The following is an 18,588-nucleotide window of genomic DNA, read 5'->3' as shown; positions in this document are numbered from 1 at the left end:
TATAGTTGATTGCATATCAATTGTGGGGCAACGCCCAGTCGTTATATCCACTGAGTCATCCTAAATTTGTCATAGTGAATGGTATAGCTGACATCAGCCATTTTATTTTTGGATAGCGCATTTTTGATTTTGACTGCGCAATTTTGATTTTTGATAGCGCCATTTTGATTTTGATAGCGCCATTTTGATTTTAATAGCAGCCATTTTGTTTTTGATAGCCACCATTTTGTTTTCGATAGCCGCCATCTTGTTTTTAGTAGCCACCATTTTGTTTTCGATCAATTCAGCCATTTTGACTCCACAAATTCTGTGGTAACATGGCCGGCGGCCATATTTGATGAGTCATAGCTCTGTACTGTATTTGAGTTGACTGCTAAATGGTTTAAGCCTTTTTGTTATTGAACGAGTATAATAACATTTTGATGTTTTACTAAAGTTGTATTATCCAGCTCATTGCTCATCATAAGAATAACCTTACGAGTCTTGTTTTAAATCAAAAGTGCAATTTTATATTGTTTTGATATTGTAATATTTATTTGATATTAAATTGATATTTTTACAAATTGGTCTACGTTTATTTACATGTTTAAACCAGTACTGTAAAACCTCGAAAAACGAACTCATATAGTTAGGCGTGTGTTTGTATTGTTAGCTCCTCCCATTTTTTTCAGGAGCTTTACATTTTGATTTTATATTTATTTTTAACGATTTATACAAACATTGACAAAACGCCCGACACCCCCCCTCCTCAAAACCCAGAACATCCTCCTCAAACTTCTTGCGGCTAACAGCCCTGAGTTCAATTGTGGCGCCTGGAGCAAAAAGCTCGCTGACTGCCGGCTGGGGTCGACACTGACACGGCAGACCTTCTGAGGGTGGCCGTAATGTTGCTCCCTGTCCTCTTGCCCTTGCTGCCCCTCCCCCGGTGCGAGCAGACAACTTATACGTGATGATGTCACCAGATGATGTGGGGTACTTTTACTTTAATGAACTGTCACACTGACAATGCTCAGCACAGTAGCACTGCAGTAATCTGTAGTAAGCTAACACAGTACTACTCTCTAACAACTAACTGCAGTACTAACTATATAATACAATACAATAACACAGTAATCCTATTCCCTAACCTATACTGTCCTGCTGGCCTGCACAGCACACACAGACACAGATAGGACCTAAAGCTGGCCATACACTGGCCTGATTTGCCGCCGTTTCGACAGCAGATTCGATCACTGGGATCGAATCTGCTGCCAATCGTTCGCGCTACACGCCGAATTTCGATCCATTTTGTCCGATCCCGCCGACCGCTTCGTGCGGAAAATTACCGTCCATCGCCCGCGGGTAGGGAGTGCGTCGTTAGCGGCGTTCGAGTGCCCGACGACCGACGCAATAGAGCGGCAATACATTACCTGCTCCGCCGGACCTGGAGACCAGAGCGGAGACGGAGTAGCGGAGACCTGGGGACTGGAGTCGCGCCGGCGGAGCAGGTAATGTATGCGGGCGGGGGGGGGGGGGGGGATTGAGCGGCGGCAGCAGCAGCACCACCACCACCACAACAGATTGTGAACAGTTTCAGGCTGAAATCGGTTCACAATCTGTTTGCAGTAAAGGTAGCCATACGATCCCTCTCTGATCAGATTCGATCAGAGAGGGATCTATCTGTTGGTCGAATCTGATGGCAAATCGACCAGTGTATGGCTACCTTAACTGAGTGACTGAAATCAAACAATTACACTAGCTAGCTAAAAAAAAACACAATAGAACAATAGTGTAGTGAAGGTGTTTAGCACTCAAAGCTTTAGGTTTATCACTGTATACAGGCAGCACTTGCTAAGCCAACAGCACTGGAGCAAGTCTGTCAGTGACCAGCCAGCCAGCCACACAAGCAAGGACGATCTGTCTCATCATGCCAGCCCTCCTTATTACACAGGGGGGCTGGCCAGGGTTCCCTTCTGTGATTGGGTGCCAGGGCTTAGGCTGGGAGGCCTCTGATTGGCTCAATGAGGTCAGGTGGGGCTGGCCAGAGTTTCCCTCTGTGATTGGTTGCTAGGGCTTCTGCTGGGAGCCCTCTGATTGGCTGGGAGCCCCTGATTGGCTCAATGACATCATCTCCCTTGTTACAGTACCCAGATCCGGATATCCGTCGGATATCCGCAGGTATCCGGATTATGCGGCCAGATACCCGCATAGAGCTATCCAGATATTGGCCCAGGTATCTGGATCCGACCCGGATAGCGTAAAAATGGTCGGGTACCCGGGTTTCCCCGGGTACCCGGATCCGGATGAGCATCCCTGGCCTCAATATTATTGTTTTTAGGGTCTAAGCAATTGCCCAGTTTGCTCTAATGGAAGCATCAGCACAGTAGCATAGCTACAGACCTCGGGGCTCCGGAGTGGAATTTGTACTTGAGCCCTCTGTATACACACACACACTACTCACATCTGTTGCAGCCCTCTGTATATACACACTACTCACATCTGTTGCAGAGCCCTCTGTATACACACACTACTCACATCTGTTGCAGCCCTCTGTATACACACACACTACTCACATCTGTTGCAGCCCTCTGTATACACACACTACTCACATCTGTTGCAGCCCTCTGTATACACACACTAATCACATCTGTTGCAGAGCCCTCTGTATACACACACTACTCACATTTGTTGCAGAGCCCTCTGTGTACACACACTACTCACATCTGCTGCAGCCCTCTGTATACACACACTACTCACATCTGCTGCAGCCCTCTGTATACACACACTAATCACATCTGTTGCAGAGCCCTCTGTATACACACACTACTCACATCTGCTGCAGCCCTCTGTATACACACACTACTCACATCTGCTGCAGCCCTCTGTATACACACACTACTCACATCTGTTGCAGAGCCCTCTGTGTACACACACTACTCACATCTGCTGCAGCCCTCTGTATACACACACTACTCACATCTGCTGCAGCCCTCTGTATACACACACTACTCACATCTGTTGCAGCCCTCTGTATACACACACTACTCACATCTGTTGCAGCCCTCTGTATACACACACTACTTACATCTGTTGCAGCCCTCGGTATACACACACTACTCACATCTGTTGCAGCCCTCTGTATACACACACTACTCACATCTGTTGCAGCCCTCTGTATACACACACTACTCAGCCCTCTGTATACACACACTACTCACATCTGTTGCAGCCCTCTGTGTACACACACTACTCACATCTGTTGCAGCCCTCTGTATACACACACTAATCACATCTGTTGCAGAGCCCTCTGTATACACACACTACTCACATCTGTTGCAGCCCTCTGTATACACACACTACTCACATCTGTTGCAGCCCTCTGTATACACACACTAATCACATCTGTTGCAGAGCCCTCTGTATACACACACTACTCACATCTGTTGCAGCCCTCTGTACACACACACTACTCACATCTGTTGCAGCCCTCTGTATACACACACTACTCACATCTGTTGCAGCCCTCTGTATACACACACACACTACTCACATCTGTTGCAGCCCTCTGTATACACACACTACTCACATCTGTTGCAGCCCTCTGTATACACACACCACTCGCATCTGTTGCAGTTAAAAGGAACCTGAAGTGAGTAAAATGATTTAAAATAAACACATGACGTAGCTGCAAATGAATAATACATACTAACCTCACTGTCAGTTCCTCTCAGAAGCTCACCATTTTCTTTTTACAGTGATCCCTTCCAGTTCTGACAATATTTTGTCAGAACTGAAATATACCAGTTGCTGTCAGTTATATATCAGCTGCTGTCAGTTACAACTGAATGTGCAAGGTAATGTCTATGTTTCCCTGTGGCTCAAGCGGGTGAGATTACAGTTTAACAGTGTGCTGACCAAGAAGCTGTTATGGGGTAATGGACATTTTTAAAATGGAGGACGGAGAATTCCATCCATCACAGTGAACAAATGGGACGCAGGAGAAGAGAAAGAGATTGAGGAGTAGACTACACTGGAGGTAAGTATGACCTGTGTATGGTTGTTTTGACTTTTTATTTTCAGTGCAGGTTCTCTTTAAAGTCCTTTCGCACTGAATGCACACTGGAGCTTTTGAATCAACCCCCCCTCCTTCAAATCAGCACTTTGCACCTATTCAGAGACAGGTGGGGTGGAGTTACATCAGTGGGTGGAGTTACGCGGTGTTGGTTTTGTAACTATGGTGCAATAAATACAGCATTTTGCTCAAGTCCAGGTGGAGACCCAGCCATCTTTCTTTTGTTGGAGTTACGCTGTGGTCAATGCGGCAAGGAGCCCACAAACCAACTTCAAGAGGGAGTGGGGAGGACAAGCAGGCCCTCCAGGTGCATGGGCCCGGTCGCGGCTGTGACTGCTGCAAAAGCGGTCCCTTCCCAGTGCATCAGCCCTGGTCTTGCAGTGAGGCTACCTCCACAATGAACAACAAGGTCTGTTTATCAGTACCCAAGTCTGAGGAAATCATCTATGTTTTTGTTTTGGTCTCACACTCACAATAGGATTCAACCTTGGTGAATGTCAGGAGTGCCACAGCTGAAAAAAGGGGATGATGCCCCTTGTTTTAGATCATTAAAATGGCATATTGCTGGCACATTCATAAAGTTCTTTATTGTTACTAGCAATGTTTAAAAAGCCAACACTTCGGAGCCATGTAAGGCCCCTTTATCAAGGCACTAGTTGCTCTAGGCTGCTGCAGCCACTCGTATACACATCATGCAGATAGTGTGAGTGTTAAGAGGAGCTCTACCTCCCGATGAGACTATGGGCTTGATTCACAAAAGAGTGCTAACTGTTAGCACGGCCGTTTTCGCACAAATTTTCGCATTGCGCGCGATCACGAATTTTCACGCAAAACAATGTTTTCACGCGCTAACGCGAATTTTCGCACGAAATCGATATTATTTTCGTGTGGAAATTCGCATTTGCGCACGAAAACGTTATCGTTTTGCGCGAAAATTCACGATCGCGCGCAATGCGAAAATTCGCGCGAAAACGGCCGTGCTAAAAGTTAGCACTCTTTTGTGAATCAAGCCCTATATGCAGTTAATCATTTAGCAATGGACAGGTCTTTGCCTAGAGAAACTTGTGCCTCGATACAGGGGCCCTACGTGGCTCCAAAACGTTGGCTTTTTAAACACTGTATGAAACAAAAGAACTTTATGGATGTGCCAGCTTATGCCTTTTTGATGTCCCAGGTCTGAAGACTCTGCTCTTACAGTGAAGATGTTTAAGGCCTAAAAAAAATAAAAAGGCAAGTTCTAAGTTTATTTAGTTACCCTTTCCTTGTCCTGGGACCATCCTGCATACCCGGGCTGTGACCCTCTTCTGGCAGGAGCACGGCTGTGCTGCATTCATGTATTGTACAAGCACCCACTATGGCCGCTCTTGTGCTTGAAGAGGAGCAAAGCCTTTGTAATTTCCGAGGAGGGGGGGGGGGGGATCCGTGCTCTGCGATGGGGAGTGGGGGATGGCATGGGAAGCCTATGTAGGATCCAGAGGCTTCTCTCTTGTATGTCTTTTGTTACCTGAGGTCAGGCTCAGGTACACTTTAAAGGGAACCTGAAGTGAGATGTATATGGAGGCTGCCATATTTATTTCCTCTTACACAATGCCTGTTGCCTGGCAGCCCTGCTGATCTATCTGGCTGTAGTAGTGTCTGAATCACACAAGAAACATGCATGCAGCTAATCCTGTCAGTTGCTCTCCCGCATGCTTGTTCATGGGCTATGGCTAAAAGTATTAGAGGCAGAGGATCGCCAGGCAACTGGTATTGTTTAAAAGGAAGTAAATATGGCAACCTCCATATACCTTACTTCAGGTTCCCTTTAAGTTTGCATAACCCTGTGAATTGTTATATATATACAGTGGAGGAAATAATTATTTGACCCCTCAGTGATTTTGTAAGTTTGTCCAATGACAAAGAAATGAAAAGTCTCAGAACAGTATCATTTCAATGGTAGGTTTATTTCAACAGTGGCAGATAGCACATCAAAAGGAAAATCGAAAAAATAACCTTAAATAAAAGATAGCAACTGATTTGCATTTCATTGAGTGAAATAAGTTTTTGAACCCCTACCAACCATTAAGAGTTCTGGCTCCCACAGAGTGGTTAGACACTTCTACTCAATTAGTCACCCTCATTAAGGACACCTGTCTTAACTAGTCACCTGTATAAAAGACACCTGTCCACAGAATCAATCAATCAAGCAGACTCCAAACTCTCCAACATGGGAAAGACCAAAGAGCTGTCCAAGGATGTCAGACAAAATTGTAGACCTGCACAAGGCTGGAATGGGCTACAAAACCATTAGCAAGAAGCTGGGAGAGAAGGTGACAACTGTTGGTGCGATTGTTCGAAAATGGAAGGAGCACAAAATGACCATCAATCGTCCTCGCTCTGGGGCTCCACGCAAGATCTCACCTCGTGGGGTGTCAATGGTTCTGAGAAAGGTGAAAAAGCATCCTAGAACTACACGGGAGGAGTTAGTGAATGACCTCAAATTAGCAGGGACCACAGTCACCAAGAAAACTATTGGAAACACATTACACCGCAATGGATTAAAATCCTGCAGGGCTCGCAAGGTCCCCCTGCTCAAGAAGGCACATGTGCAGGCCCGTCTGAAGTTTGCCAATGAACACCTGAATGATTCTGTGAGTGACTGGGAGAAGGTGCTGTGGTCTGATGAGACCAAAATAGAGCTCTTTGGCATTAACTCAACTCGCTGTGTTTGGAGGAAGAAAAATGCTGCCTATGACCCCCAAAACACCGTCCCCACCATCAAGCATGGGGGTGGAAACATTTTGCTTTGGGGGTGTTTTTCTGCTAAGGGCACAGGACAACTTAATCGCATTAACGGGAAAATGGACGGAGCCATGTATCGTGAAATCCTGAACGACAACCTCCTTCCCTCTGCCAGGAAACTGAAAATGGGTCGTGGATGGGTGTTCCAGCACGACAATGACCCAAAACATACAGCAAAGGCAACAAAGGAGTGGCTCAAGAAGATGCACATTAAGGTCATGGAGTGGCCTAGTCAGTCTCCGGACCTTAATCCAATAGAAAACCTATGGAGGGAGCTCAAGCTCAGAGTTGCACAGAGACAGCCTCGAAACCTTAGGGATTTAGAGATGATCTGCAAAGAGGAGTGGACCAACATTCCTCCTAAAATGTGTGCAAACTTGGTCATCAATTACAAGAAACGTTTGACCTCTGTGCTTGCAAACAAGGGTTTTTCCACTAAGTATTAAGTCTTTTATTGATAGAGGGTTCAAATACTTATTTCACTCAATGAAATGCAAATCAGTTGCTATCTTTTATTTAAGGTTATTTTTTCGATTTTCCTTTTGATGTGCTATTTGCCACTGTTAAAATAAACCTACCATTGAAATGATACTGTTCTGAGACTTTTCATTTCTTTGTCATTGGACAAACTTACAAAATCACTGAGGGGTCAAATAATTATTTCCTCCACTGTATATATATATATATATATATATATATATATATATATATATATATATATATATATATATATATATACACACATATATAAAATACAAGTGTCCCTGCGTCCCATGTCCCTGTGTCAGTGCTTTTTGCGCTACTGCACTGACACAGCCATTGGGACAGGATGCAGGACGGGCCAGGAGGCGGGCGTGCGGGCGCGGCGGCGGGTGTGAGCGCGGCGGTGGCAGACCTAGAGCCCATTTTCAAATGGGATTAGGTCACTAGTGTGTGTGTATATACAGTGGCTTGCAAAAGTATTCGGCCCCCTTGAAGTTTTCCACATTTTGTCATATTACTGCCACAAACATGAATCAATTTTATTGGAATTCCACGTGAAAGACCAATACAAAGTGGTGTACACGTGAGAAGTGGAACGAAAATCATACATGATTCCAAACATTTTTTACAAATCAATAACTGCAAAGTGGGGCGTGCGTAATTATTCAGCCCCCTTTGGTCTGAGTGCAGTCAGTTGCCCATAGACATTGCCTGATGAGTGCTAATGACTAAATAGAGTGCACCTGTGTGTAATCTAATGTCAGTACAAATACAGCTGCTTTGTGACGGCCTCAGAGGTTGTCTAAGAGAATATTGGGAGCAACAACACCATGAAGTCCAAAGAACACACCAGACAGGTCAGGGATAAAGTTATTGAGAAATTTAAAGCAAGCTTAGGCTACAAAAAGATTTCAAAAGCTTTGAACATCCCACGGAGCACTGTTCAAGTGATCATTCAGAAATGGAAGGAGTATGGCACAACTGTAAACCTACCAAGATAAGGCCGTCCACCTAAACTCACAGGCCAAACAAGGAGAGCGCTGATCAGAAATGCAATCAAGAGGCCCATGGTGACTCTGGATGAGCTGCAGAGATCTACAGCTCAGGTGGGGGAATCTGTCCACAGGACAACTATTAGTCATGCACTGCACAAAGTTGGCCTTTATGGAAGAGTGGCAAGAAGAAAGCCATTGTTAACAGAAAAGCATAAGAAGTTCCATTTGCAGTTTGCCACAAGCCATGTGGGGGACACAGGAAACGTGGAAAAAGGTGCTCTGGTCAGATGAGACCAAAATGGAACATTTTGGCCAAAATGCAAAATGCTATGTGTGGCGGAAAACTAACACTGCACATCACTCTGAACACACCATCCCCACTGTCAAATATGGTGGTGGCAGCATCATGCTCTGGGGGTGCTTCTCTTCAGCAGGGACAGGGAAGCTGGTCAGAGTTGATGGGAAGATGGAGCCAAATGCAGGGCAATCTTGGAAGAAAATCTCTTGGAGTCTGCAAAAGACTTGAGACTGGGGCGGAGGTTCACCTTCCAGCAGGACAACGACCCTAAATATAAAGCCAGGGCAACAATGGAATGGTTTAAAACAAAACATATCCATGTGTTAGAATGGCCCAGTCAAAGTCCAGATCTAAATCCAATCGAGAATCTGTGGCAAGATCTGAAAACTGCTGTTCACAAACGCTGTCCATCTAATCTGACTGAGCTGGAGCTGTTTTGCAAAGAAGAATGGGCAAGGATTTCAGTCTCTAGATGTGCAAAGCTGGTAGAGACATACCCTAAAAGACTGGAAGCTGTAATTGCAGCAAAAGGTGGTTCTACAAAGTATTGACTCAGGGGGCTGAATAATTACACACACCCCACTTTGCAGTTATTTATTTGTAAAAAATGTTTGAAATGATGTATGATTTTCGTTCCACTTCTCACGTGTACACCACTTTGTATTGGTCTTTCAGGTGGAATTCCAATAAAATGGATTCATGTTTGTGGCAGTAATGTGACAAAATGTGGAAAACTTCAAGGGGACCGAATACTTTTGCAAGCCACTGTATATATATATATATATATATATATATATATATATATATATATATATATATACACATATATATACACACACACACACACGCACACACGCACACGCACACACATATACATACATACACTCAAGCTTCACAAACCTTTTATATCTTAAAGTGACATCTCTCATTTGCAGGGCATGTAATATTCCTGCACATGTTAGAATTTAAATGTTGCCAAAATGTTCTTAAAGAAACCCTGAAGTGATCGCAAAGAAATTATTACAAACTGGAGGTTGCCATAAGGTGAGGCATCACTAAGACCTCACTCACACCAAGTGTATTGCATTCATGCATGCAAGCACACTGCTTCTGCAACTCATTGGCCATATTCTCATCTCTGCATTGTAACAGAATGCCTTACCCTAACATACAGTCTATATGGCACTGCTGGATAATGTGCCCCACCATAGAAAATGACTGGGCTATGAAATATCATGCATGTTTTAATGTTCACAGTGTGCATAGCAACACGTGCCTGTTATAATGCATGTGCTACACAATACCCTGATGGTTAACCAGCCCTATGCCACCTGATACTGTCGTTGCTTCTGTCATATGCCATTTCCGTAAAGCTCTGCATCTGAAACCAGCGGGAGCTTTCTCACCCCTAGTAATTGGCTGGGCAACATATGGGGGGGGGGGACATGTGGAAGACCAGGCATCGATTTTGGTAAATCACAGTGCTGTGGATATTGTGCTCACAGTTTAGAAGCAATTAAACACGTAGATAAATAATTTCATGCAATATATATCCTCCTTACAATCTGCAGAAAGACTTACTGGGCAATGGGTCTGTGAGCGGTGCTAGACGTGCCTTTGGATCTACTGAACCCATTTCTTGCTTGTAGAAAGATGAAACATAACCACTAGAAGGTCCATTACATGCAGAGAATCCTAAAAGGGTCAAATAGTCTTAATATTAAACTATGCCTATATTTAAACAATGTATATTAATAAAAAATAAAAAATTGCAGAAGTTTGTTCTAGGGCAAAATGTGTTGTTGAAGAGTTTTGATTTTTTTAATAGAATTTGTATTCATTTTTTTTTACTATAAATACAACACTAAAAACATTTACCTGTTGGCAAACCAAGTGGTTTTGGCTGGTTTATATTTGGCCAGGGGTCACGGGTATTAATTGCATCTGTATTTAAATTCTGTCCAGTATTAATTTTGATTCCTAAAGAAACATACCAAAAAGATGTGTTACTATGTAAAGCCACAAATGCATTAAGGAACATGTATAAAAGCATAAATGCACTAAGGAGCATAACATAACAGTATTATTAATTCTAATAATACTCTAATTAACACTCTTTCATGGTGCCTCTCCCATCATTTCTGTGTCCCATTTACAGTGCCCAGATTCAGGGGCGGGCCGAGGCAGAGGTACTGCCTATCTGTACTGGAGACGGAGCTACCTAATACTGGGGACACATCTGGCTACCTATTCTGGAGGGGGAATACCTAATGCTGGGAACACATATGCCTACCTACACTTAGTGGTTGGGGGATTATAGCATTGCCATTATTGTGCTCCTGGGAAATGCCAAGTGATATTGTTTAAAGGGAACCAGAGACAGAGCAAACTAAAAAATAGGAAAAGCTACTATACATACCTGGGGCTTCCTCCAGCCACATAAGCCTGGATCGCTCCCACGCCGCCGTCCTCTGCTGCCTCTATCGCCCGTACCGGGTCCCGTCACTTCCGGCGGATGCGGCCAATTTTCCGCATCACAGGGGCTCCCTCTATATCCGTACGCATGCGCCTGCGCAGTATGGAGGCGCATGCATACGTATATGGAGGGAGCCCCTGTGATGCGGACAATTGGCCGCGTCCGCCGGCAGTGACGCCGTGCGCTTGCCTCGACTGGCTCGACTGGCCGGGAGTACGGGACCCGGTGCCGGCGGATAGAGGCAGCGGAGGACGGCGGCGTGGGAGCGATCCAGGCTTATGGGGCTGGAGGAAGCCCCAGGTATGTATAACATTTTTTTTTTCTACATCTCTGGTTCTCTTTAAACTGTTGGGGCTTGCCTTCACTCTGCTGATGGGGGTTTGCCATCTCTCATGTTCAGCTCCATTATGGTCATATGAGGTGGACAATATGGCAATGTGGGCACTGGCTGAGTGACTATAATCTGGGTCATCTTTAATAGGTCAAAAGCAGCCATTGGTACATAGAGATCTAACAGTATGGGTGACTAATGAGCAGCAACATCAGGGGGCACCTCCACACCATCTATCTCAGCCAGAAATCTAATCACAAACTATAGTTTTGGCTGAGAAAAATCTAGGGTGCTCATGTAGCTTAAGAAAGATAAGGAATGAAATATATATATATATATATATATATATATATATATATATATATATATATATATATATATATATATATATATATATATATATATAATGCAACAACTCATTACAGTTGTCTTATAATACATCAGAAAGTAATTTGTTGTAAGAACCTGAAATAATAGTTAAGAAAAAGAGCAATTGACTAATGCACTAACCTGGTAAATACCTGGCATGCTTGAGATAATGCTGTCTAGCAGATGCTCTTCTGGATGCTGTAGTGTCCTGTCTAGAGAATGAGGAATGAACAGGTCTTGGCAAGTCACTTTCTTCTCGCTTCAGGTCCAATATGCTTTCAAAGCTGCTTTAGGGTGACCAAAACATTTGGAAAAAACAATGACAATAGTCATTTCAATTTTCATTTTTGTACTTAACACAAAACTATTTAAAATAGGTTGCACATCCTTGCTACACTGTTACAATGGAAGTAGAGCAGTTTGGGGGGGGGGGGGGGGCAGAAGGGGTCGCAGCATGAGGAGAGAACGTTGCACATCGGCGGGGAGGGGGGGGGGGGGGACAGTCCTCCACCACCACAGGCTCTACCCTCAGCGCTCCCGGCATTCGATTCGCGGCAAATTGTGCGCGCAAAAGTCCGTGATCGCGCAAAAGTCCGTGATCGCGCGAATCGCGGCACTTTGCGCGCGCAAAAGTCAGCGAACGGCACTTCACATGCTAACTGTTTAGCACACCCGTGCTAAACAGTTAGCACCGCTTTGTGAATCAAGCCCATAGCTCCATCCACCGCTGGAAGGAAATAGCGATCGGAGACCTCCGCGGTGGATGGAGGCATGTATAGCTGCCTCAGCTGCTGCCAGTGATTGATGCAGGATGAGAGTGCAGAGGGGAGAGCCTGAGGTGAGGGGGGTGGGACTGCCCCCCTCCCCCCGCCAATGTGCAATGCTCTCCCCCCATGCTGCGGCCTCTCTTGTCCCCCCCAAAAAAACGGCCCCGAGCGGGTCCCCGGAGGGGTTCCCCTCCCCCGAGAGTGCAGGGGCTATATCCCCTATTGTTACGCCCCTGATTAAGACTATTGTATCATTATGCCAAAAGAGAAATAGCCATAAAGTGGAACATGCTTCAGGTGCCCACGCTCCAATCCTGGATCATGCCAGTCAATAAAGTATTGCCCCTCTATAAAATCCCCTACCGTAACAGAAATTGTCCAGGGAAATTTAACAGACATGGGATGAGTGGATGGAGGTTTTTGCTCCAGAGCTGGAAATAGGCACCTAGTTTTTCTCCTGCCCATTGTATTTGGTGTACTATTCTTGATGTGGTCTGCTTTGGGCCTGGGACCAGGAATTTCTCTCCTCCCTCGCACTTCTTTCTTCTCTGATTCTCTGCCCTGACTATATATTTTTCCATGTTTATGAATTATTATATACACTGGGACAGAACCAGGGGCTGAAGTAGCTGTCACATCCATATAGCAAATTCCGTATCTATGGTTTGTTCCTTATGGTTGAGTACTAGTATAATTTACAGTTTTGCTTGTATTACCATTAAGATATAGATATTCTAATGTATTGATACTGTATAACTTTTTCATTGATATTGACATCAGGTGTATACGCTGTTTACATCATGCCAGCTTTTCCAATAAATGTTATTGTTAAAAAGGAAAAATCGTAAATCCCACCTCTCATTACATCATCATTTATTAACGGTTCACCCAGACTGAAGATCATTGAAGAACTTGGGTGATCATGCTAACCTGGCCTGGATTAATACATTCTGTGTGAGCTTTCAACCCTAATCTGGGTCATATACCATAGTGAGGTTTGTTAATGGTCACACGATTTCACATTTCTGTGACTGAAATTGCAGATATATGCACACAGGAATTTATTTTAAATACAATCTTACTGTCATGTTTGCAGAGTTAGTTCTGCATTCTAATGTTCATCATTCACTTAAAGGGAAGGTCCACGCAAAATAAAAAAATGAATTTCACTTACCTGGGGCTTCTACCAGCCCCATGCAGCCATCCTGTGCTCTCGTAGTCACTCACTGCTGCTCCAGTCCCCCGCTGGCAGTCGGCAGGCCGCATTGCGTACATTTTTACACATTCCCGCTAGTGTAGGAACAATAACACATACATTTTTACGCGTTAGTGGTTCAATGCGTACATTTTTACGCATTGCATCACTAACGCGTAAAAATGTATGTGTTAATGTTCCTACACTAACGGGAATGCGTAAAAATGTACGCAATGCGGCCCGCCGACCTCCGAGGTCGGCAAGCTGCCAGCGGGGGACTGGAGCAGCAGTGAGTGACTACGAGAGCACAGGATGGCTGCAGGGGGCTGGTAGAAGCCTCAGGAAAGTGAAACTCATTTTTTTATTTTGCGTGGACCTTCCCTTTAAAACCTTAGTAAATCCAACTCAATGTTAAAGGACACCTGAAGTGAGAGGGATATGGAGGCTGCCACATTGTTGGTATTTTCTTTTAAAGAACAAGCGACACCCATGCTAACCTAGAAATAAAAAACACATATATAAGTAGATAAATACTACTTCAACTTACAGAACAGATGTATTGTGCTATCCACGTAATGATTCCTGTGAATTTTACAAAGGAAAAGCAGAAAATCCTATTCTAGGCAGTGGCCATCTTGCCAAGCTAATGCTGACATCATATCCTCCCTGACTCTTGTTTTCCCCCCTCCTTTCTCTTGCTCATTGTGTATTCATTAGCTGCCCCCCTCCCAGAGTCTTTTTTTATTTACACATCCAATCACTGAGTCACTTCAGCCTTGCTTGTAAACACAAGTGATCATCTAGGCAGGGAAATAAATTGAAGAGGAGGAATATATTATAGATAAAAAGAACTCCCAGCATTCAACTTTTTGGCACTGTTTGGCACTAGGGCAAGTGCTCATAAAGTATGTGATAACTACAAACCATAACAGCAGAAAAAGTTTTGCAAGTTTTGAATGCAGGATTAGCATCTTTATCACTTAATACACTCAGACCAGTTGCTGTTGAAATTTGATTTTTATGGTGACAATACCGCTTTAAGCAACACCAGTTGCCTGGCTAGCCTGCTGATCCTCTGCCTCTAATATTTTTTGCCATAGACCCTGAACAAGCATATGCCGTTCAGTTGTTTCTGACATTGTCATATCTGACAAGAAACTGGTATTGTTTAAAAGGAAATAAATATGGCAGCCCCCAAATGTATTCACACCTCTGCCTACAAGAGAGCAAAGGCTGCATAAGTTCAGCTTACCTATAAAGGGCTTCATCACTTGATTGATGTTTTTCACTCCTTACTTCAGTCTTAGTGATCGAGGAATGGATATCATGATCTTGGAATTTATCCCAGTCATCAGGTCCCTTCAGCGGTTTGGTTATATTCCCCCATCGTCTCCTATTCTTTGCATTCAAGTCTGCATTTATAATCTCTTTATTGAAGCTGGTTTTCTTAAAAGAAAAATAATTTATAAAGGTAGTTCTTGCAAGAATCGTTAATACTGATAAACAAAATATATTAGGCCAACAGATCGATCTGCTGTAATGCCATCATTAGGGGATGTACCGTATGTACTCCCATATAAGCCAAATTTTTGAGCACAATAAATGTGCTCAAAAGTCCACCCCTCGGCTTATATGCGAGCCAATCTGCCAGCCTGCCATGGTTACGTCTGGGCTAACCTGTTTCTGTGCCCCCGAGTGGCCAGACAAGCAGAGCGGTGATGATGGAGTTTCGCAGCCAGCCTTTAAATGGCGAGGTTCGGATGTCTGCCCTATAGGCACGCTGGTTCCACGTGTCCCTCCGCATTTGTTCCTCCAGCCGCAACCTCATAATTGGTTGGCAGTAAGCGGCAGTAAGCGGCACGGGACAGCATTAGTTTAATTCAGGCTGGCGGAGGAGCGCTCCTCCAATCAAAATAGCTGAGAGGAAAGGAGCGCTCCTCCAATCAAAATAGCTGAGAGAGAGGAAAGGAGCGTTCCTCCAAGGCACAGGAGAGAGAGCGTTCTCTCAGCTCTGCCTCTTGCCTTTTGATTGGATTAGCACTCCTTCAGCTCTGTCCCCTGCCTCTTGTTTGGAGGAGCGCTCCTTCCCTCTCTCTCAACTATCTTGATTGGAGGAGCGCTCCTCCGCCGACCTGAATTAAACTACCGGTATTGCTCTCCCTCGCTGCCGCCCGCTAATAGACATTACGTTCCTCAGCCAATAATGCGGATGGTGGAACAAATGCGGAGGGACTCGTGACGGCTAATCCTCTATAGGGCAGACATCCGAATCTCATCATGCACAAGCTGGCTGCAATGCTCCATCACCCCTCAGTCATCCATCCCTCCAATCAAGAGGCGGGGGCAGAGCTGAAAGTGGACCTGAACACTTGCACAGGACAGAAGGAAAAGGGAGAGAAATGCACCCCTAAGGTATTTACAGAGTTTAGCCTGTCTAATTCCCACTCATTAGTGTCTAACCACAAGTTGTAATTTGATCTCTCCCGTGACAGCTGACTCCCATGGCAGATAAGCCTATTTAAAAAGCACAGGATGTTAATGTCTTCATCCATGAAAGCAGGGAGTAGATACACTGCAGATTTATTGCAGGATTTGTATGAGCTGTAACAAAGAAAGGTTTTTCTTGAAAGTTTATTATGCTGTTGTGTATCTTTTAGAGCTGAGATTAAGTCCTGAGTTCAGATCCGCTTGCTGCAGCTTCTGAATGACTATATTATCTATCTATCTATCTATCTATCTATCTATCTTTCTATCTATCTATCTATCTATCTATCTATCTATCTAAGTGAATGCCCATTGGCTGGGCAATGTACGTAGGCCGGAGAACTGTACTGTGTGAGCACTGTGAGGCTCAGGCTATCCTGTGTGCAATGTTATTTAAAATTTAATTTTATTGGCACTTACTTTGATTACTGAAACTTAGGAGCCACTGCATTTCCTACCCTCGGCTTATATGCGAGTCAATGATTTTTTCCTGATTTCTGAGGTAAAAGTTGAGGCGGGGGGGGGGGGGGGGGGTAGGGGGTCGGCTTATATGCGAGTATATACGGTACATTAGTGTAAGGTCTGGCAACCGTGTGGCGCGTCCCCGCTTGAATGGGAGGTGAGAGACAACACCTACCCGACTTCGGTTACATCCAGGCCTTTAGGGCGCAAGATATTGAGGCTGAATGCAGGGTGGGTATAGATAGATCACCAACACCAAACAAGAAACAAAAGCAGAGTCCAATAACAGTCCGGGGTCATACACAGGTGTCCGAGATTCACAGTACAGAAGGAGCAGGCAAGAGAGTAGTCGAGAGTTTCCGGGGTCAGTTCAGGCAGCGAGCAAGGAGGGTCCAAAATCAGGCAGAGGTCAAAAATCAGAGTAATCCAATAAAGAATAGTTTTCCAACCAGGATACACGCACCCAGCAGCTAGACTAGCTAACGCTATCACGGCAATGACAGGAAGCACTCAGCAGACTTATATACTACATGCAACCAATCAGTGGCCGGCCACATGCACACAACAGCCAATCACACGCAGGCATAAATCAGCTGACAGTGGGATCAGCTGAAACAGAGGACCACAACAGGCCAGCTGACCCACCCAATGCTGACCAGCAAAGCTTTCTGAGAGTATTAGCTATAGCACAGTAGTAAAGCACACCACCTCTGATGTGGGAGACCAGAGTTCAATCCCAGGCAGGGTCAGAAACTATAATTTCATATTATTAAAATAAAACCCTGCTAAGTGTCAGCTGACTCTACCTCAATCGTCGCCTCAGACCATACTGCGGCCGAGAGGAGCGGATCCTTACAATTAGACAGGAAAACATACCGCATACTTTACACAAAGACCTGCTCTGGTGAGGAGGGGGTAGTTGGGGAGAAGGTTGGGAATAGCTAGGCAGCCATCTAATAGCTAAATGGTGGCATCTGGCTAAAGAGGTTCTAAATCTTTTTCAACTGGTAACGTTTGAGATATTTTTTTTCTTTGAATTGGTATTCGTTACAAATGTTATTCCTGTTCAATACATTGATTTTTTTTAACATGTATCGGAGGTGGAATTGAATGGTTAAAGTGGGAAACACTGCGCATTTGTATGACGTCACTATGCCATGCACATGACATCATACGCATGCGCAGTATGCTCCCGGCCAGCACCTGCACAGTCATCCTGACTCCAGCGACTTAGAAGAAGGGAGTAGAACGGGGGGAGTAGTAAGCATCGGCACAGGTGACAGTATATGCCTGCTCCCCGCGTTTTCCATGGTTTAAAGGATACCAGAGCTGAAAAACTCTGGTTAATTCAGCATATGTTGTGGGTGGGGTGGTATAAATAAATACTTACAGCGCCTTCTGTTCTCTCCCGTCACTCGCCGTTCTCCTGTAGCAAGGCCCACTCGGACAGGCCGACCCGGACAACTCACGTAACCTATGACTTGGAAAAACTGAGCCGCACGCGTGCAGTATGTCCGTTCAGCACTCTTGTGGTCGTGCTCAATGACGTCGGTATACAGGCGCATGCGTGCTTGCTCTCCTCACTCCTGCCTTCTGGCGTGTGCACTCCACTGTACTGAGCAGCACATACTGAGGAGATGCGCTGGGGAGCGAGCGAGCGTGCGCACCTGTATGCTGACGTCTGGGTCATAGGTTACATGAGTCGCCCGGGTCACGTCTGCTTTTATCAATAACTGCAAGGAAAATGTAATATCCACAGACATACTCTCTAAAAGTACTTGTAGAACGGATTATTGCCACAGATGACTAAATAGGACTGGTCTGAAAATTACCAGTACTATGTAATAATCCCTTTGTGAGTGGCCAGGATAGGTAGGAAACCTTCCTTTTAATGGG

General features: G+C 44.8%; 1 protein-coding gene across 5 annotated transcripts in view; it reads right to left on the bottom strand.

Annotated features, from left to right (window-relative positions):
• CILK1 (ciliogenesis associated kinase 1) overlaps positions 1 to 18,588 on the bottom strand; it is a 166,084-nt gene that overhangs the window by 68,225 nt on the left and 79,271 nt on the right. For 4 of the 5 annotated variants that reach the window (XM_068281365.1, XM_068281366.1, XM_068281369.1 and 1 more), the window contains exons 10-13: positions 14,999 to 15,192; positions 11,926 to 12,071; positions 10,487 to 10,588; positions 10,190 to 10,303 (exon numbers count right to left, since the gene is read on the bottom strand). In XM_068281365.1, the coding sequence (XP_068137466.1) occupies positions 10,190 to 10,303; positions 10,487 to 10,588; positions 11,926 to 12,071; positions 14,999 to 15,192 (556 nt within the window). The remainder of the gene's footprint in view (positions 1 to 10,189; positions 10,304 to 10,486; positions 10,589 to 11,925; positions 12,072 to 14,998; positions 15,193 to 18,588) is intronic. The other variant, XM_068281367.1, reaches the window with a different exon arrangement.

This window comes from Hyperolius riggenbachi, chromosome 4, assembly GCF_040937935.1.
Source record: "Hyperolius riggenbachi isolate aHypRig1 chromosome 4, aHypRig1.pri, whole genome shotgun sequence".
In the NCBI taxonomy this organism is placed as follows: Eukaryota; Metazoa; Chordata; class Amphibia; order Anura; family Hyperoliidae; genus Hyperolius; species Hyperolius riggenbachi.
Note: the sequence above shows the minus strand (reverse complement) of the source record. Positions and strands in the feature narration are given on the sequence as shown.